Genomic DNA, 21,863 nt, shown 5'->3' with positions numbered 1-21,863 from the left:
CAGGGATATGACTGTAATAAAAAAAAACAACCTAAGAATAGGAAGTAACCTTTTTATTTCAGGGTATTATTTTACAGCTTGTGCACAAAACAAGCAGCGTTTTGGGTTCTCTTCTTAGATGAAAGTTATGTTAATGTTCTATGGACTCAAAAATGTAAGGCTAACTATTATGTTAGCCTTAAATTGCTAAATGTCACACCTCACTTCTATCCAAGTGTAAGAGTCTCTGCTCTTAAACAAACCTTAATCTGGTAATGGAAACAGATCTGTTAACTAATCCAAGTTAGTACTGTTCAGCCTATGAAAACAGCTGTATAATATGTGGAGTTTGGACTCAGTGACTATAAGAGTGTTGTTTTTTCTACCTTTGGTTTGTAAAGGGTCATTTCAGTTGTTTTCACAGACCTGTAGATTCCCTATTACATGAACAGATTACCAGACTTATAATAATGATTATTAATCCAGCCAGAAACTGTTTCCATTTTTCTGTTACATATGTGGTTAATAGTCTGGTCCTGCTTCATGATTTGACAGACATCAGAAAAGGTTATTAGTGCCATCCTGTGGGTAACAGTGAAATTACAACTAAGGGAAACCGATTCTCAATATGAATCACCAGAACAATGAGTAATGAGGAAATGGAAATCACAGGTGTAATCACTTTTGTTGTAGTGGTCACAGGTGTACTACAGAGATTGTACTTGTAAAAAATACAGATTTAAAGAGACAGAGAGGAACAGCACAAACCTAATAGATTTTTGACCGTCCACCAGCAATATGAATGCCACAGGGTTTCTCCTGGTGCTCCCAGTGGCCAGTTCAACTACAACAGACGAGTCTACATACCTGTGCTGCGGCTCTGATCAAGTTAAATGCCAGTATATTCTGACATAGCCTACAGACAACAATATTTTCATTTTCCAGATTGAAATATAATCAAACCTCACTGCATGAGACGTCATCTGCCCCTGTTTTTCTGGTGCAGACTGTTGGTCAACAATTGGTAACAAACAGCAACTTCCTGTGTTAAAGTCTGATGTTCTTGTTGATCCACTCATCCACCACAACCTCCTCCCTCCGTGGGTTTTATTTCTCTGTAATGACACCACCTGACTTCCTCTTTTGCCTCTCTCATAATTTATATGGCCATGGATGTATTTGGGGGTCTGGTAAACCTCAACATTAGGGATTTCCTCCATCTCCAAGAATACCTGGGAGGGTTAGGGTTGGGTTGTAAGAGCCAAGGTCACAAAGTCAAATCCAGACTAGCTCCGTTCCTACATTTAAGTCTGCAAAGGTCTGGAGCGTATGGAAAATGGTGTTTGTTGGGCCACTCAAATGCACCTCAGTTCATATGTCAGCAAGCGAACACATCACCATTCATACAGCCACATAGTTTAGCACTGGTTCGGATTCTGATTGTTTCTGTGTCTTTCATCAATCTTTTAATGAATAAGTAACATATTAGGAATCATGGCTGAGCTGACAGCAGTCACTAGTGAGGAGCTCTGCTGCTAAACGCTACTGATTTGTTGATGACAATGATGATTCACCATTGTCAGTTCAGTTTAAAGATTTGTTGACAGAGAGTCAATTGTATATGTTCTGAACACATCTACATTAAGGACCAATAGAAATAAAAAGAGACATATGAAGTAAATAACAATATTAGTTCATATTTCAAGAAACTACTTTCCTTATCTAAACAAGACATGACATACTGTTGAGAAAGCCTCTAATGCAAGGGAGGATTTGTACTATCATTGGTACAAATATCAGTGGGATCTTGAATAAGGTTTTCTTATTTCTGCAACAGAACTCAGACGTTCTGGTTTCACTTTGGCTGTGGTGATAGATGAACTGAACTAAACTAAACAAACTGTTTTCTCCAGTCAAGTAAGAACTGTTACACTCAACAACAAAAGAAAGAGGGTATAGTGGTTAAAGATATTAGGATATATGACAACCTTGTGCCTTGTTAGCGCCTGAAATTTTTCCATACTTCCAGTCAAAGAATCCAGGCTAAACACATCCTGGACCACTGGGCACAAAGCTGGATTACCAAACATGCAAGGCTGGCAAATGCCCCCAAATCCCAGACCCCTAGGGGATCCAAAAGTCCCATGTTCACAGCATATCGGTTGTTGTTGTTGGTAATAGATTAATTGCATTTGCGGGGGGGTGGTGGTAACAAACTAGATAATACATCATTGCTCTGTCTTGCTAAGTTGACCTGAATCAAAATCTAGATTTAAGACATTATTTCAGTGTTGACAGGGTACATACTCAAAGGTTGCTGGGGGCACCCTGACAGGTTCTGGATCCCATTCATCTCTCTGTGGCCATAAACAGAGGGCTGACATAAAAGCCAGCAGGCCTTGATGGATGCAACAGTGAGGCAAAGCAGCTGCAGGAATCGCTCCACAGCTCACGGCCTCTGCACTTCACAAACAATATGGAACAGATTAGATGTGATGATGAGCATACAGTGGGGTTTGTGTTTTGTTTGCTTGTTTGGTTCACTGGTCCCTTTTGACCTGTTGAAGGAAAGTACTGTCACTGACAAAACTGAGGAGAAAACAGGGAGTTTCTCTCCCTGTTCATGTGCACAGTCTTAAGAGCTGCAAGGCTTATTCAGGTCAGGTCGTGTAGGAATAAATGATGTTTTGCGTTATTTTTCAGTCTGTATTGGATGAAATGTATTTAGCATCGTTCAGTTTCCCACATCCTCAGCTCCACTGATCACACTCAACAAGAGTCAGTATACAGTCTTTGACCGATAGATGTTCTCTGGTGGAGACAAGCATCCGAAGCAGCCGTTCTTGTCCTCCTTCTCATCAGCTGCCACTCCATTGCCAAGCTTGTGCTGTTCTGCACTTTCATCCTCTGTTGTGCTGCTCTCCTCTTCCTCCTCTTCCTCTTCATTATCACTTCTCTCATCTCTGGTCAGCTGTGCCATAAGAGATGTAGAAGGAGAAAGTAGATATTAGTAGACGGGGAGGAGAAAAAGGGGAAAATGGAGGGAGAGAGAGAGGGTGTTGAGCAAATGTAATAATGAAGTGGTGGAGGCAGCAGCCAAAGGCAAAGAGAACAAAACATCCCCCTGAAAGTAGATTTGGAACCTGAGCTGCAGCAGAGAACAATGACCTGGAGTTTTGGGTTCATTACAGCTGCTTTTTATTTACTGCTTCCTGTTTACTGATTTGAAGTCTCTGATGTGTTGTTCTGTCAGATGCATATTTCTTCTTACTAAGTCAAAAATAATGAGGTGCTCATGACAGCTGTTTTCAGTGAGTGTATTTATGTTACAGTAATGGTTAATGTTAGATATTTGCTCCTGGTAGCGAAGTCGACTGTTTCTAACAGAGCACAGACAGACTGTGTACACATGGACACAATGAGGTGAGTCTGCACAATGACTATCAGTGCTGGGACTGAAAATACAGCTGGCATTTATCTCACTGTAGCCTACTGGTCATGCCAACACTTGTAGCCAGTACTACATGAGTCAGAAATTAAACACAATTTATCATTGTCAGCTTGTACTTCTCCTATAAGTTTCTGATTGTGGTGGAGGTTGTCAAGAGTGAGGACAAAATGAATCATTTCAATTACTGTGTGGCAGCAGCCTCCTATACAATTATGAGACCAAGTGTAATAGGTTATTTGGATTTAACTCCAGTTGTATACACTGATCAGCCACAACATTAAAACACTGACAGGTGAAGTGAATAACACTGATCATCTCATTATAATACAATGTTCTGACCAGTGCCTCGAGATAACTTCTGTTGTGAATTGGCACTATATAAATAAAAATTGACTTGACTTGACTTGATGGGAAACCTCGGGTCCATTCATCTGGATGTTACTTTGACACGAACCACCAACCTAAACATTGTTGTAGACCAAGCACACCCCCAATGCCAACAGGAGCCTCCCCCAGCAGGACAGTGCTCATCACACAAACTGCTCAGAAATGTCTTGAGGAACACGACAAAGAGCCAAGGTGTTGACCTGGCCCCCAAACTCCCCAGATCCCAATCTGATCTAGCATCTGATGGACCTGCCTAATATTGTGTAGTCTCCACCTCATGCTGCCAAAACAGCTCTGATCCATCAGGGTATGGACACAGGACCTCTGAGGGTGTCCTGTGGTGTCTGGCACCAGGACGTTGGCAGCAAATCCTTTGAGTCCTGTGGGTTGTGGGATGGGCCCTTCAAGGATCTGGCTTGTTCCAGAATATCCCTTAGATGCTGGATCAGATTGGGATCTGGGGAGTCTAAAGGCCAGGTCAATACTTTGGAGTCTCTGTCGTGTTCCTCGAGACATTTCTGATTTAATGGTTTAATGTTGTGGCTGATCGGTCTAAATAAAGTATGATATGGCGCACATGTACAATTCATGCATGGCAATGGATGAAATCTGACACTCAAATATGAATCAAAACATATGCCTGTTCATGATTTGCCATACAGCCTTATGATGTCTCAATGTCAATGTCTTTGCCAAGCAAATATTTTATACTGATCAAAATAGATTTGGAAATATGGATAGATGACAGATAAATGTTGCAGAGCAGACTTACGGTGCCAAACATGAATTTCCTGATCATGCACAGAATGAGGTAGGCCCAGAATATGTGCAGACAGAGGAGAACCACCAACATCACATTGAAGAAATAGTAGCCAAAGAAGGCGGGGTAATGGTGGACGGGGTAAACCCAGGTACAGTGGATCAGCCTGAAACACAACAGATGATAGAAACAAGTGAAATAATATCCAGCATTTCGACCTGTAAAAAATACAGAGGAAAATGATGGAGCAGCTATTTTACTCAATGAAAATGTGATTATCCAGCTCAGGCCAATAAATAATGTTTATGACATTAGCTGTCTGAACCTCATAAATTAATCATGCCATAGTCTAACCATTTCCACTTCTGCTTTATCATGCTACATGATGACAGATAGCATAAACCTTACCAGCAAAGTGTTTGCTAAATTATAAAGCAATGACGAAGAAAGAGTCAACTGATGAGCAGATAGCAGAATGCTAAACTGTGGCATCTTCACTGTGCGATTAACAACACAAATACATTTCACAGTTGATAAAAAATAAACACAAAATTAATGAAAGCAAATTAAACTACATACACATAAATACCCATGCAGATTCACTCTCTCACACACACAGCTCATTTCTCAGCTTACCAAAACGGAAAGATGATCAGTCGTGTCACCATAAACACTATGGCAAACAGAACAAAAAGAGTTTTGCAGGTTCTCTCCCATTTGGCATAGTTGAATAATTTGGCAGACTGAAGGAAAGAGGAGTTGCACTGTTAATCAACCACATTCAAAAACAAATGGCAAATAAACAAAAAGGGAATTACAGCCTATTTTAAACAGTATGTTATCCTCACTGGTGAGGTTAAGCCTTTAATCGTATCATGGTATAATCTGAACCAGCAGTTATGTTTATTTTGGACAAAATGCCATCACTCAGTTCCAATGCAGGAGGTATTGTGTCCTTTATATACCATTAGTTGGTAATACAGGGGTATTATTATTGTTATCATCACTTCATGTACCACCTTTTAATATTGTGTGCAAGGTTACATTGTGGTCTTTTGGGATCTTACATGGTTGTGTAAAAGTACTTCCATGGTTATGTAGAGCTACATATCTATCATATGACTTTATGCACAATTGGATCCATTTTCATTAATATGGGTGAGTTACTGTATATAGGGCTACATTTGGCAGACATTCTACTGTTACACATCTGTTTTACTATTCTACTAATAAGGCAACTAGACTTCTTTTAGTTCTGCTTCTGACTATGATTCTATGAGCCAACGACTCTCAGGAACACCACCGGTGTTGCAATTCACCTGACGCTGTGAGAAAAACTGTTCTCAAGTGCTGATATTAGAATCAAAACAATTTAAAAATGGTGGCACTGAATTTATATGTGGCTGTGACTGACCTCTAGTAAAACATCAGAGGCATCATGGACGAGCATGACCAGCGTTCCAACACGAATGTAGTTGACACACCAGGAAAATGATAAGAGGACTAATGTGGCCAAGTGATGGATGATTTGCTCCTTAAAGTCCTGATGGAGGGAAGAGATAAAATCCACATCAGTTAGATAATATGGAGAACACTTAAAGTCTTTACCAGACTAATAAACTGAGGTCTCACTGGCACCACTTAAAGACTACAATCATAGACTGTATATAAATATTGGAATAAGCAAAAATCATACCGATGATTTAAACATTAGTTGGGCTAAAACTCTTTGTTCCAGGGACAATACTAGAGGAAAGGTAAGGAGGTCACAGAAATCAGAAGGGTTCATCCTCTGGGGAACTTCAATGTTTTAAGCAACCTCAGTGGTGCTAGGTGTTTGGTTTTAATTTTTAATATTATACATTACTTCAGGGCATTTTATGACTTTATTTTAAAGTGGACAGTAGAAAGGTGAAAGGAAATTAGGTTACAGAGATGTAGAATGACATGCAATGAGGTCCTTGGCTTGAATCAAATTAGGGGCTCTGTTTTCCCAGTTCTGTGTTCCCTGGTCCGTGTCTTACCCACTAGTCCACCAGGACACCCCCAAACTGTTTTCTTTCCAGTCTAATAAGTACATTTTTTCATTTGGCAGACAACTCTGCACAAAGCTACATACAAGTGATCAGGGCCACACAATGTCAAAATAAACGTCTCAACATTCAGCTCCATATTCAACCTCACACAAGTGTAACAAGGACACAGATGTATGAAGACAGAACACACAAGAACACACAGGTGCATATTGCAATTTTTTGATTTGTGGAGAGAGATGAAGAAGTAGTTGTGCTAGCTGAATTGAGTTAAGTAGCTCCCAGGAGATTTCCTGCCTCACAGTGACAATATAGTCTAAATGAGGAGGCTCATAACCCTGAATGAGGGCATTCAGGTGGGTGCTGTGCTGCTGCATTTTGGACCATTAACGGAGGCTTTAATGTACATGCTGGCAGCCCTGACAGAGGAGTGTTACAGTAGTCAAGGTGCATGTAGAATGAGTTCAGTCAGATAAGACCTGGAGCCTCATTTATCAACCTACATAGTCAGTTTTGAAGTTAAATTGCTCATTTCTACTCATAGAATCAATTTTTTTTTCTATGAGTAGAAATGCTTGAGACAGTAGAGTCTGGCGAGAAGGACAGTCAGAGCTGGGTTTCATTAGAAGAACTGACAGAGTTGATACTTGGACCAGGGGAAGTGATGTGTACTGAGACAAGAGAGGGATCAAGCATCAATCCTTGAGAAAGTGACACTTGGATTATATAGTAAGATTGCCATGTCACTATGATTGATCACCCTTTGAGGTACAGGACTCAAACCAGAGTAGCTGAGATGCCTGATGCATGTGGGATGGAGAAGAGGATTTTAGTAGAGCACAATGTCAAAATCTGACGCTGACCTCAGGGTTTCTATGTGTGGTGTCACAGAATACCACAGTTTCAGTGGGCGTAATCAGCAAGAGAAGTCAACGAAATAAAATATCTTTAAAAGACTAAGAATATTTCATATTTGAAGATTCTGTATCAAACCTTTGCCAACTATGAGAATAAAAAGGGAAACAATGTGAAAAAAAGTAAAATTAGGATTACAAAAGTTTAACCAAGTTGAAGTTTTGGCCCCTAATGACCACTGTTCACCTTTCTCTTGACATCGAAGGCGATGCTGAAGACGAGAGAGCAGTAGAAGCTCATCTCCAAGATGTAGTACCAGTACTGAGACTCCAGCATGGACTGCAGACAGGGAGAGACACAGAGACAGAGACAGAGTCAGAGTCAGACAGAGATGTACAACATGTAACATGAAGCTACAGTGAAGCTCAGTCACACACACAGAGGGAGGATTTGTCCCTTCAGGCTCTGCTCTTTGTCCTGACTCCTTTTAGCAGGAGGGAAGGAACTGGAGAAGAATCTGTTGTTCACTCTGAGACACCATCTCACACTCCACTTCATTTTTCAAAGACAATTATGACCTGACAATGAAGCTATGGGATCATATATATACTCCCATCACAGTGTGTTAGGCTGACATCATCCCTTTTACACAGATTTATATTCCTACCACTAATGAAAACTACAACACTCAGATGTAAGTGATTATTCATCTTTACTCAAACTGACAGTTATTAAGATATGCTGTTAAAAGACATTTACAATCAAGACTTGATAAGTCATCCTGAGAGGTACACTTTGTCTTTATGTGTGCATCAAGATCGTACGCTCCCCTCCTCCAGCCCCTCTCCTCCATGTCAAGAAGTCACTGTCACTGTTCTAGCTCCACAGCTCCATAGTCACAAGCCGAACACAATAGGCAGTTAAAGATAAATGGTTAATATAGCAATCAATTTGATTAAATGACACACACACACACACACACACAAAATCCTATGCATATGTACATCATAGTGACCTTTTCAAAGCAGTTAAGGCACAGCCTGTTTAAGATGCTGACAGGGACCAGCCCTCTTGACTATCTGCGAGCGTGTGTTTTAGTTTAGAGGTTTACAAACCTGCTTTGGAAAACCTGTCCATACCTCCCGAGTGTCATAAAACCATTCTTTCTGCAAGAATATGGAGAGAAAATGTTATTATATTTGTATGGCTTGTTAGGTGAGATGTAGATGTATATACAGATAGGTTCATGCTCCAATCACTGAAGCTACTCACATCATACAGAGCTGCTATTCCTCCAAAGAACGCCAACAGATAGAAGACAAACCTCCAACTGTAGGAAGCAGTAAGACGACATGTATAGACAATGGGAATGAAGTATTATTATCACAATAAACACAGAGAGACAGAGAGAGAGTAGTGACCTGGCCTCTCTGAACTTCTTCAGGACTCCGGGACGATCCTGGCCACGTCTTCTTCTGAACCACCGTTCAACTTGTCTCACTGACAAACTGCTTTTCTTAGACAGTCCATCAATGTCTGCCTGGAAGGGAGAAACATATGTGAAAACAGGCAGAGGGTTTAAAATAAATGTGAATGCTAAGGCCTGTACAAGGCCTGTGGTTTGATCAAACTATTAAAGGTTTTTTACTGCAGCCTGCTGATTTTTTCATCAAATGCAGTCTTTTCTTAATTTACAGATAATATTTGAGGTCTCTACCTCTAGATATTAAGAATAAAACCAAGCATAGAAGCAACTGAACATTCAGTTCATGTCATTCCATTCCCATCATAATAATAATCCAATCCATTTCTGCCACTGCAATGAAACATTTTAAAAAGATCATGTAAGTCAGTAATGAGAAGCTTTCTCAAAATAATGACTTAGATGACTTAGACACATACCATTTTGGTCATATGAAAATGACTGAAAGTTTACATTGTACTGTACTGAGTTCAAGTTTGAACCAGCAGGTCACTCTGTTAATACCTGACACTTTATTACAAACATCTGACAGTTCATTTGTTTCCCCTTGCATCTGCCTGTCTGCCTGCCCATTAGTCACAGAATGGATGTTTGACTCTTTACCTGAGCAGGATTTCTACTCTGAGTGGTGTAGTAGTGCTCCAGAATGGGGTTATCCTGTGCTCTCAGATGAACTCTCTGCCTGATCCCAGCAGAGAATGCGAGAGGTGTCGCTATCCACCTGGATTGCAGTAAATACACACAGGGTTCAATTCTAACAATGTCAGTGTCAGTAGAGGACATACTGTACACAATGACTAGGATACATAAAGTGTAAACGATAAATACATTAATTGGTGGGTGACATCCACATAGAAATCAGGGGTGAATGGTTGAGCGTTCAAGCATCAGGACTCATGGTTCAGTGGTGATAGTATTAAAAGTTGAACTCTAAACTGTGGTCACAGTTGTTATATAGTGTTACTTTAAGGTTAGGTAAGGGTGTAGTTTGGGTTAAATATTTTTTAAAAAATTAAACATGTCCTGCCTCCCTGCTTGAATCCAGTGTTGACTTTTTAAATATTTAACAAAGAAAAATACCATCTCTACCCAACCTTAAACAGGTTCTCTACATGGCCTTAACGGATCTGTAACAACTGCTTTAGTCGCCATGGGCAAACAATGTGTGGGACAGACAAAAGCAACACTGTAACTTTTGCTGAGCAGCAGCAACAGCGCCCTCTGCAGCCACAAGTGGTCACTACAGCATGTTACTGCATTGTTACTCCGGTTGGGTTCCCAAGTCTGTACTGAAAGAAGTGAACTCCTGACAGCTAACAGATCGTGCACAGAAAACACAAAATTCATCAAAAGGGTTGATAAATGAAGGAAAGAATCACTGACCTAAGTGTTATGCACTTCTCTTGGGAAATACCTGCTTAATCCAAGTTACACAGAGCAAGAACAGGTGTTTGTGGTATGTAGTGGAACTGAAAGAGGTGCCATTTGTTGCCACCAACTATGCCACGTTCAAAGTCACTTAAATCACTTTTCTCTCCCATTCTGACGCTCGGTTTAAATTTCAGTAGGTCATCTTGACCATACATCCCTAAATGCATTGTATTGCTGCCATGTGATTGGCTGATTAGGTATTTATGTTAACGAGCACTTGAACAGGTGTAGCTAATACAGTGGATGGTGAGTGATGGTGGTTATATAAAATTGCTTTGACACAAACCACCAACCTAAACATTGTTGTAGACAAAGCACACCTTCCCATGCTAAAAGGGACCTCCCCCAGCAGGACAATCCTCCCACCACACCACAAAAACTGCTCAGAAATGTCTCGAGGAACACGACACAGAGCCCAAGGTGTTGACCTGGCCTCCAAACTCTCTAATGTGTAGGTCCCCCTTGTGCCAACAAAATAGCTCTGACCCATCAGGACATGGACATGGGACCTCTGGCGGTATCCTGTGGTGTCTGGAAGTAGGATCCTGTGGGTTGGGGGGTAGGGCCTCCATGGATCTGACCTGTTCCAACTCACCCTGCAGATGCTGGATCAGATTGGGATCTGGAACTTTGGAGGCCATCAACACCTTGAGTTCTTTATTGTGTTCTGAGACATTTTGTTTAAGAGACATTTCTAAGCAAAAGCCCCTGCCATTGGGGAGTGCCGTTGCCACTGGGGGGGGGGTTGATCGGTGTGCAACAATGTTTAGGTGAGTGGTACATGTCAAAGTAACATCCAGATGAATAAACGACCCAAGGTTTCCATTGTATTGTAATGGGATGATCAGTGTTGTTCACTTCACCTGTCAGTGGTTTAATGTTAATGTTAGGGCTGATCGGTGTATATCAGGCTTAGGATACATACACTTGTGATATACTGTTGGTACTGTGTAACCACATGTGAGTGTGGATCTTTACCTTTCAAACAGGTATCTGATGAGTAGGAAGACAAAAGCGTAGGGGACAGTGACATAGAGATGTGAGGCTTTGGCATAGACCCTGCCCTCCCTGTCCTCCAGGTCAGCCCACGTCAGGTTCACCGGCAGCCAGATTCTGTCCCACCAGAACCACTCATACAGCATGTTAAACATCCCTCCACAATAACAGAACCACTGGGTCCTACAAACACAAAAAAGGGGTGAGTTGGGTTATAGTAACTACTGATGGACATGGAGCACTGTCTGTAGCTAATATCTAGAAGGTCAGGACTATGATATGACTGACAATTCACGACAAACTGTCTATAAACAAAGAGGTAATGACGCAAGGATATCCAAAGAATCAGTACTTTAACTCTGAATTTGTCACTTCCAACTGGAAACTCCTGTCAATGTGGTCACAGAGCCTGGTCTCACAGGAAATCTGTACTTAAATGTGCCTAAATATGAATATACAGAAAAATATAAGCATAATTACAGGGACAGAAGGTGACTTAAACCATTGTTCAGAGAAACAGAACCAAAATATGTAACACTGATGCCAAAGACAAACTATTTGGCTGACCCGGTGACTCGGCTAGCTAAAGGCCATGGTCCAGGTATCTGCAACATGCTGCATTTGATATCTGAGTGGGACACATACTCACATACAGTAATGTTTGGACCATTTCATACACCTGTGGTTTTCTCCTTAGCTCCTTGGCAAATTCCTCTCTGACAAACAGTGTATATATTAAACCATCCATTCCACAACAACTTAATTATAAATTACTACATCACACACTGTGTAATGACAAAATGGCAAAATTTTAACCATGAGTTATTTTCATTACACATGTAAGGGCATGGTAATATTCCAGAAAGACTATAAACTGCTGGTGCAGATGCTACAGTTACTGTGGTGTACATGAAGGTCTGTTACCTAAACAAATATTGACTCAGTGATCCCTCCCTTATTCTCAAGATCAGCCTCCACGCCTTTGTAACAGCCCTCTCTCTACCTCTCACACACACAGAAAGACAGCAGCCTAGCAACGCATCACAGTGCAAAGCAATTAATAATGTGTGTTCTGTTGGGAGGTAACACAACAGGTAGAGAGACAATAGGCTAGCTCAGGCTAACAAGAGGTCTATTCAGTGGTTACTGAAGACCAAGTTGTTGAGTCTCTCTGTTCAGGTGATGGAGTCACAAGAGTCAGTGATAAACATGGTTTAGGTTGTGGAACAGTCACGGATAAAAGAAACAACATTGAATATCAGGAAACAAACAATGGTCTCCCGTGTGAAAGTGCTGTGTTTTACTGACCCGTCCATCCACCTCAAACCTACTCCTAACGAGGACTTTGTCGCTCTACACACTACATTGCCTTGACACAAAAGAGGTATAAGAAAATAAGTACAACTATCATAACAACAAAGACTAGGCTGTTTGAAAGCTTCTGTCATCTCTCCTCCTGAAAAGTGAAATATTCTGAACTAGAAGTTTTATTTTTCAAATTTGCAAGTCATTTTTCTGGTGGGATGGGACTCTAACAGCACCAGAAGTTATGTTTTGTGTATATGATGCAACATGAGCTGAATCATATATCAGGAAAGTCTCAAAACCAGCTGCTTCTCTGTTCCATAACTGGAGGGCTCTTTAGAGCTTACAGATGACAGGCAAACAGAGAATCCTATACAACATGCATGCTGATGTGTTCAGAAATGCAATTTAAAAGTGTAACACTTGGATGATTTGTTTGGTTCCGGGTATAGTAGGAGGTTTAAGTTTTTGTCTCTACTCTCATAGTGTTGGAGTCTGTCAGCATTATTCAGCCCAGGAAAAGCCTTTCCTAGCAATGTCAGCGCTGACATGTTTACCATAAGTATAGCAACTTTAATATGTTGCACTTGGGGGAATGATTGCCTGTGGTCCTGGCTTTTTCACTTCAGGCACAGGCTTTCCTCACAATTTCACCAGTGACCTACAAATCATAACTACATAATAATGTCCAATCAGTCCAGTCAAGAGACTGAGAGGACAGTTCTCTTCCTGATAGAGGTTGTTTTGTTACCACAGTACTGTATAAGCATTTCCACTGAAGCCCACTGACGAACCTGACAAAACATGTTTAGTCTACATGTTGTACAGGCATCTCTCTGTCAGACACAGATAAAATGTAAAAATAAAAAAAAATAAAAGCACATTTCCCAGTGAAATGAAGGAAAAAAAAGATGAAATCTCACTTCAAATCACCTCAAAGACCTGTTTTTCATATCAGGCTTTCATGACACAGTTAAAATACCATTTTCGACTTCTCCACTAGCCGTTATTTGTTTAGTGCTTCGAGTGACATGAATTTTCCTCCAGACAAAGTACTTGTCATTCCACCTTTTCATAGCTGCTGGCTCTGCAAAGGTTACCCAGCAATGCAGGTCCTTTCAACTGTCATGATGAACTGAGATGATGATGATGATAATAATGATAATAATAATACTAATATTATTACTACTACTATACTAATAATAACAATAATCATCATCATCATCATCATCATCAGTGGGCAGACCACACAGCTTGGATCTCACAGGGTCCTTATTTTGATCTTTTTGAGAACAGAGACTTCATTATTCAGCCATGAGAAAGCTCATACAGCCTGAGAGAAAACTTCACTAACTGTAGGATCTCCTCTGACCAACTTCTCAAAACAGTCTTGTACCTCTAACCTCAGCACAGCAGATAATTTTACATCCAGAATAAAAAGCTTTGATAATGTCACTCACATTCAAGAACAAAACAAGCACAGGGCTCACCAATCACAGCCCAAGGTCAAAGGAAAACACAGGCTTACCTTTCCACTGTCAGTGTTTCCAGATAGAGCAGGTACGGGCTGTTGTTTCCACTCCAGCTGACTGCTGTGCTGGGACGTGAACACGGATGGTAAAATCCTCTATTCCCTCACTACGACAAGTGAGCCAGTCACTCTTTCTTTGTTTGACATTCTTTAGGGTCACACCCAGTCCAGCCACAATTACCTGGGAAGGGTTTTTTTTTCTCCCCTCCAGGAAGTAGAGATAGGCTAGCGGATTGTCACAACACACAACACTTTTTTTTCTCCTTGCCCTCAGGGTATCAAATAACCTTGTTTGTACTGTGTTCTTGTGATAAAGTACAAAAGCAAGCTCTTCGACAAAACAAACCATACAGGATCAGAGGAGGTAACTGGAAAATTATGCTGACTTTGAAAAATTGTCAACTGATTGGTCTTTACAGAAAATAAATATACTGGCATACAGTATGTACCAGATATCAGCACTGGTGAAAGTGCTGCTTGTATACCCCCATTACAATAAATTATATTTAATTTCTATCAGATTTATATCTACTAAAGTCCCTCCACCTAAACAACCAAATACCTTATTTGTCCCTACCTAAATTATACTTCATGCACAGGCTGCAAACATGCAAAGATTTTCATAACAAAATTGTAGATTTCTACCAGGCTGATACCACTTACCTTGATATTAACTATAATCTCTTATAAACTGACATTATCTTAAAACACCTGACATTGTAGTCGGATGCATCCTGTTTGCTTGACATCTCCTTGAGATGTGTCTAGAATTAAACTGGAGTCCACCTTTAGTAAAACTGAATTAATTGGATACAATTTGAAAAGGCAAACACGTATGTGTAAAAGGCTCCACAATTCATACTGCATGTCAGACAAAAACCAAGCCAGGAAATCCAAGGAACTCTATAAACCTCCACATTTAAATTGTGCTGAGAGGTTCCTCGGGTCTACTGTAAGCACTACCATGCTTACAGTGAAGGTTGGTAGTGGCAGCATCATGCTATGGGGGTGCTTCTAAGCGGCAAAGACAGCAAGACTGTCCAGAATTGAGGGACAGGTGAACGCTGCCAAACCCAGAGAGGTATTGAAGAAAACCTCTTCCAGAGTGCACACCTGAGATATGGGCAATGGTTCAACTTTCAGTTTGCCTATGACACGAAGCAAACAACCAAAACAAGATTGGAGTGGCTTCGGGACAAGTCTCTGACTGTCCTTGAGTGGCCCAGACAAAGCCCAGATTTTAAACCCCACTGAACATCTGCAGAGACATGTTCCATCTAGTCTGACAGAGCTTGAGAGGATCTGCCCAAAAGAATAGGATAAACTGCCCAGATCCAAACGAGCAGCTTGCAGAGACTTCTCCAAGAAGAGAGAAGAAGAGAAGCTGTAATTGCTGCTCAAGTAAACTAAGCATCTGAATAATTTTGTAAATGATCCTTAATCCTTAAAATGTTTTCATTATGGGTTATTGAGTGTAGATTGACAGACAAAAGCCACTGTAAACAAATAGGTATGCTGGCTTCAAATGGGTTTACAGTCAGTTCCATCCCTGTGTGATTTAGGGAGGGTGTGTGCACTGACAGGACAAACAATGTACTGGTACTTAATGTCAGGCTAAATCAACAGAGCCCTTTGATGACACTCCTAAGTAATGATTAACATGATGCGGCATGGAAAGGTACCTGGAGATTTCCTATTAGAATTAAATAGAGCCAAAGAAACGCTTCAAAAAATGTTCAAACACAAAGGTTGTGCTCTTGAAAGCTGCTGAATTTAAGTTGGTTAGAAAATGTGTTTATGAGTCACTGTACCAAATTTAAATTTCTTCTGACAATTTGTCAATAAAAGAACAAGCAATTTTTAGTTGTAGCACTTATTTTCTCCCCATTTTAGCTGTCAGTTCCTATACACAGTATGATGACTTCTTCATTTAGTTTCTGCTTCTGTTATCCACTTCAACCCTGGTTTTGATTCTTATCATCTCTTATTTCTTTTCTTTACCGACTTGCTGGACATGCATAAAATCTAACAGATACACTTAAGACTAAGACATAAATCTCTGAATATATATTATATTTAGCTTCCATGTCATCATTACAAAACAGAACAAAACATGTTATATATCTTTCTCATTTACTGAACTGTAACAGATGTGATTGATGGGAACAGTTCTCCACTTGTACCAAGAGCTTTAAGAGTGAAGAAGGGTTGTATGGGAAGAGTTTCTTTGTCTGCAGCCTTGTCACCACCTCTCTGAGCTCTGACAGACAGAGGACTGCTCTGGCTGATGTTTCACCTGTCACGTGTCCTGACAGAGGTGCCATGTTAGTGGATAATGTTTTCTTACTCTGTAATAATGGCAGTGAAAGTCCTCCTGGTCCTCCCTCCAATGTGGAGTTAGTTTCACGAAGTAATCCTGTGGACTCAGATGACTCATACTGCTTCTGTCCAGTAAATACTGGTGGTCCACTATTCCCTTGTTTCACATCCAAGTCTGTACATTGACTTTTCTGACATACACACACCCCTGGTTCAACCTCAGAAGTCTCCATACTCCCTGGATCAGACTCATCAGAGCTGTCATACTCTACAAGGCAAAGCCCAGCTATTGCACCGATCCTTTCCACTGGCAGGACACCTGTGGGCTGGACACAGGAGCTAAATTCATTGTGATCTGACGCACCTTTATATTTCAGCGCAGACATATCACCTGGTGTAATTGACTCCTGGGGTGAAAAATGACAGCCTGACATGCAAACTCGTTCACATGCTGCAGTGAATCCCTGCCAGTCAGATCTGAGGTACTTGAGGTACCGCACAAAGTACTCCAGAAAGCAGGTTTCAGCAGAGATGAGAAAGTCAAGGAGGATGCTGTGGTCGAAAGAGATACTCTGGAGCAGGAGCAGGAAGTGGCAGTGAGGGTTGCAGCCAGAGCTACAGGCAGCCTCCAACACAGCAAACTCATCCAACCCAGAACAGAGTCTGTTGGAAGAGACAGGCACTTCAGTTAGCTTATTCTGAAAGCATTAACTCTGTTTCTTTATAGGATAAAGGTGATCACTCAGAACAACTTTGTGTTGGTTTGCAGTGAACCTTTTCTCTAAGGGGACAAGTGAGGGGTTTATGCACTGCAACCCACCTATAATATTCCCCTCTATGTAATTGTTGGCTGACAGAGTCTGATCATGTTCTGCATTGACATTGTATTATAAATGACAACTTTCCTCTACATTTGAATTCCATGAAAATTAGGGCACCACCTTTTAATGAATGAATATATATAAAACAAGAAGAATTTTAATGAGGTAACTGAACCTTCAGAGAGTCTTATCAAACACTTTCTCTGATTAACTTTGTTTGCATGTCATGTTAATAAAAATAAATTACCTGTGATGGAGGAATATGGAGAGCAAGGCTTTAGCTGCCTCCGTCATGTCATCATCCTGTTCTCCAAACAGCAGACTGACCCAGGAGCAGGAGTGAGTAACCTCCATCAGGTGGAGACTGCACCGCCCCAGGAAGCTCCACAGACTCTGCAGATATCCATGAACTTCTATGGAGCTGTCCACCCCTGCTGTGACACAGGGAGGGGAACAGCACAGACTACTCAATTCACATGTGAGAGGACTGCCCCCTGCTGTGGAAATACTGTAATACAGGGTGTCTCCTGCTACATTACAGAGTCATAAGGGCACTGGTGCTGTCATGTGTTGATGTTACAGTGTGCAGTTGCAGTGCCCCCAGGAAGCCAAAAATATTAAGTAATGTTGATATAATCAAAACGTCTTGACACTTAACATTAGTTTAATGTTAGCTTCAAACCCTTAATCTGTTAGGATACTGACCAAGCAACAAAACCACAGTGTACTGTTGTGTTTCATTATAAACTCTCACCTGTTCTACCTGCTGTTTGTATGTGAAGCTCCATGGACTTGAGAAGCAGCAGGCTGACAGCTCTCAGCATCACACAGTCTGGTTTCTGACCTTCATCACCTCGGATGTGTCTGGTTCCCCCAAAGAAAGAGGCAGACTCCACCTGAACACTCTGCAGCCAGTTAGCATCCACTGCTGTTAACACAGTCTGAGCTAGCATGTTCATATCAGAGCTAAAGTCCTCATGTTTCATCACAGTGGACGGCACTTCTCCTAAAGCCCAGTCCTCTCCAGCTTTCTGGAGCACAGCTCTCTTCAGAAGCAGCAGCGCTCGCTTTTTGACAAAGTACTCTGAGGTGGAGCTGATTGTGGTCAGGAGTGCTGAGGAGTGAATGTGGGTTAATCTCTGGCTCCTCAGACCAGCTCCACATATTGAAGTGGACGCCGTCAGCGCCTCCAGCAGGTCCAGCAGGAGACAGAACGTTGTTCCCCAAGATCTGCTGCTGCTGGTAAAATCCACCAGACACTGTGTTTCTTCTTTTCTCTCTTCAGGGAGAAACTTTGAACATAAAGCACTTAGACTTGAGTCAAAAGCTGCCAGAAGTCTCTCAAGGATCTCTGATGGAATAAACACATATATTCAAAATGAGACATTAGTCACAACAATAAAGGATCACACTGCAGGAAACCTGGGTTGCTCTTTTCTGGCCTTCATGTTGGTCCTTTTAGTAAGGTACCCTAGCTAGTAGCTAACAATCCATTCTGCTCTTCTCTATTTTTTAACATTGTAAACTGGACAGAGGTCAGAGGTGACCACTCTGACTGAGCTGTGTGGAGATGGAGAAACTTCCACTTTTCTCCTTTTTAATTAATTCATAAAAATGTCTTCAGTTCTGTTTTGCTTTATCATTAGACTGAAAAACAACATTTGTTTTAATTTAGCAGAAGGCTGCAACCTAACAAAATGTGAAAAAGTGAAGAGGTCTGAATACTTTCTGAATGCACTGTATATTAGTATTTCTGTGATGTTCTGATATAGATATTTTCAGTGTCCTACTGACTTTGTGTATACATGATTTACCACATAGGATTGTTTTGAGAATGATTACTGCCTTGAAGCAACATTTTATTACCTTAAACCTGACATGTAAAAGGAAGAATGGTGCCTCTTTTAACACCCTACGTGCCCTGATCGCATGTATGTGCATATAATTTTAGTTGAGTGGATGCGATTTAATACACCAACTTCCTGTAATTACCAATTGTGGCTGCTAAGGTCACTGTTGCTGCCAGGTTTGTAGTACCCTCAATATCACTTCTCAGATAAGGCATTTTTGAAACTATAAAGTAAAATAATGTCAAAGGCTGAAAAAATACAAAAACATGGGATTTGAGCAGAAATATTTTACAGACCTTGGTTTTGGGACCAATTCATGATATAGGCATGTTTTGAACAAAATCTGAGATGGTGCTACAACAACATTATCTGGTTTTACCTGGATCAGCTGCTTTAAGAAGTCTTTTTAGGACTTCAGTCAGTGACCACAGACAGGCATCCAGTTCAGCACCTGGGGGAGAGCTGTGAAATGCTTGCACACACTTCTGGTGCCAGACAGGACTGATTGTACCCTGAGAAATGAAAGTTTAATACACATAACAGACAGTTAGTACACCATGTCAGCCTTCTCCAGGACTACCTCATCCACTATTTGTGAGATGGTCCTGGAAGATCCCAGAGGAACTGCCAGAATATGGCCAACCAGTAGTTCTCATCCTTAAAGTCTTTTCTACTGCTGAACCAAACAGTTCTGTTTGAAAACACTTGTTACAAAACATAAATGTCACCTTTGTGTCACATGTCAACATTTGCCACAGGGATAATAAACTAAAACTGTGTATACACAGAGTGAAGTATTGACCCATGGCTGCACCAATCATTTTAGATGAACACTGATCAGCCACAACATTAAAACCACTGACAGGCCTCCAGACTCCCCAGATCCCAATCTGATCCAGCATCTGTGGGATGATCCAGAACAAGCCAGATCCATAGAGGCCTCACCGTGCAACCCACAGCACCCAAAGGATCTGCTACTAATGTCCCACTACCACACACCACAGGACACCCTCAGAGGTCCTGATCCCGGGTGAAAGCTGTTTGGCAAAATATTAGGCAGGTCAGATGCTGGATCAGATTGGGATATGGGGAGTTTGGAGGCCAGGTCAACACCTTGGGCTCTTTGTCGTGTTCCTCAAGACATTTCTGAGCAGTTTTTGTGGTGTGGTGGGAGCATTGTCCTGCTGGGGGAGGCTGCTGTTGCCGTGGGGATGTGCTTGGTCTACAGCAATATTTAGTTGGGTGGTACATGTCAAAGTAACATCCAGATAAATGAAGGACCCGAGGTTTCCCATCAGAACATTGAACTGTAATGAGATGGTCAATGTTATTCAATTCACCTGTCAGTGGTTTAATGTTGTGGCTGATTGGTGTAGGTCCTCAAAGTCACTCTGAAGAATTTAGTAGCTTTGGAAACTTTCAGAATCTAGAATTAATTTCAACAAAGCTTGAATATAACAATATAACTTATCTGAATGAACCAGTTGCTAAGTTGGTGTGATTACAGAAAGTTTTGCAGTAAAGTACAACACAGACATAGATTAACTGAGTCTGTTCTGGAGTAGGCTACTCACAGATTTGTGGAGATGATAGACTGCACACGTTGATACACTCTTTGCAGCCAGATGAGAGATAATCTGGTCCTCATTCTGGAACTGATGGACCTGGGGAATAGTGGGCCCTTTAGATACCACTGTAACATCAATACAATAAATTAATGTGTTGTTTTTTACTCTGCATGAGAAGAGTGTGGGACTCACAAGTTGAGACATAAGATCCATGTCTTGAAACAACACCCTCAGAAGCTCAGCACAGAATACTGAGACTTCTGGAGGTTGGCTCTGAGACCTCAGGTGGATCATCTTATCCACCAGGGTCAGACTGATGCAGGTCAGCTCCATGGGCACCAGTTCACACACCCCGGTAAATATCATACCCGCCATATCAGCAGGACTTCGGGTGGGACATGAGCCCGTCAGAAAACATCGGTACGTATCTGTTAAACAGTCAAAGAGCTCGGTCCTGGTGAACGGTTCCCTGCAGCTCACCGCGCTCTCCATGTCGCCGCTACTTCCGGTGTAGACCTGCCGTAGGAAACACGAGGAAGCGCTACAACAAATGGGTTCACGAGCTGAGTCAGGTCACCAACATGTAACAAGTTAAAACCGGATGTGTGCCACCTGAGCCTTCAAAATAAAACACGTTTTAGCTCGTTCCATTCCGTTGGACAAGATATTAACGACTGCTCAATAATCATTCGAGTCGTTAAAAAACATGGACTGACGCTAAAGTTATCCGGTGGATGTTTTGACGGCTTTGACGTCTCTGTTATCTATAACAGCTAAGTTTGTATGGCATATATTCTTGGTGGAGTCTGACGGCATCTTACATAACACCAAAACGAACAGATTTATTTTCACTTTTATACTTTATATTATAATATTCATAAAGCCTTAAAAATAAAAACACGTGAAAACTTTATCAGTATGACTTTTACAAATGTGTATTTATTTTGAAATAAACATTACTCACAACCGGAAGTCGTAACTATTTTGCAATTTTCAAACGGTACAATTACCGCGGGGCTTCGCATGATTGTTAACCATGTACTCATAAAATAAAATAAAATACCCACTGAATTTACGTCATATTTTTTTTTTTT

At 41.2% G+C, this 21,863-nt stretch overlaps 2 protein-coding genes across 3 annotated transcripts; both read right to left on the bottom strand.

Annotated features, from left to right (window-relative positions):
• Positions 1 to 38: 38 nt before the first annotated feature.
• On the bottom strand, positions 39 to 15,088 carry cers3a (ceramide synthase 3a). Its single transcript, XM_018692972.2, has 11 exons — positions 14,209 to 15,088; positions 11,358 to 11,558; positions 9,552 to 9,669; positions 8,887 to 9,005; positions 8,738 to 8,795; positions 8,581 to 8,631; positions 7,712 to 7,804; positions 5,992 to 6,120; positions 5,214 to 5,320; positions 4,590 to 4,743; positions 39 to 2,950 (listed from the first exon to the last, which is right to left on the bottom strand). The coding sequence occupies exons 2-11, from the start codon at positions 11,528 to 11,530 to the stop codon at positions 2,759 to 2,761; spliced, it is 1,194 nt and encodes a 397-aa protein (XP_018548488.1). The 5' UTR covers positions 11,531 to 11,558; positions 14,209 to 15,088; the 3' UTR covers positions 39 to 2,758.
• A 1,175-nt stretch (positions 15,089 to 16,263) lies between these two features.
• lins1 (lines homolog 1) lies at positions 16,264 to 21,304 on the bottom strand. 2 transcript variants are annotated; one of them, XM_018692662.2, is made up of 6 exons: positions 20,962 to 21,304; positions 20,776 to 20,865; positions 19,581 to 19,713; positions 18,106 to 18,702; positions 17,599 to 17,785; positions 16,264 to 17,193 (listed from the first exon to the last, which is right to left on the bottom strand). In XM_018692662.2, exons 1-6 carry the CDS (start codon positions 21,259 to 21,261, stop codon positions 16,341 to 16,343), a joined length of 2,160 nt encoding a protein of 719 aa, XP_018548178.1. In that variant the 5' UTR covers positions 21,262 to 21,304; the 3' UTR covers positions 16,264 to 16,340. The 2 variants fall into 2 exon arrangements, with proteins under 2 accessions (XP_018548178.1, XP_018548179.1); XM_018692663.2 differs by having other exon boundaries at positions 17,599 to 17,782.
• Between the last annotated feature and the right edge of the window lie 559 nt (positions 21,305 to 21,863).

Source organism: Lates calcarifer, linkage group LG2 (genome assembly GCF_001640805.2).
Source record: "Lates calcarifer isolate ASB-BC8 linkage group LG2, TLL_Latcal_v3, whole genome shotgun sequence".
NCBI lineage: Eukaryota > Metazoa > Chordata > Actinopteri > Centropomidae > Lates > Lates calcarifer.
This window is presented reverse-complemented; position numbering and strand designations above follow the sequence as displayed.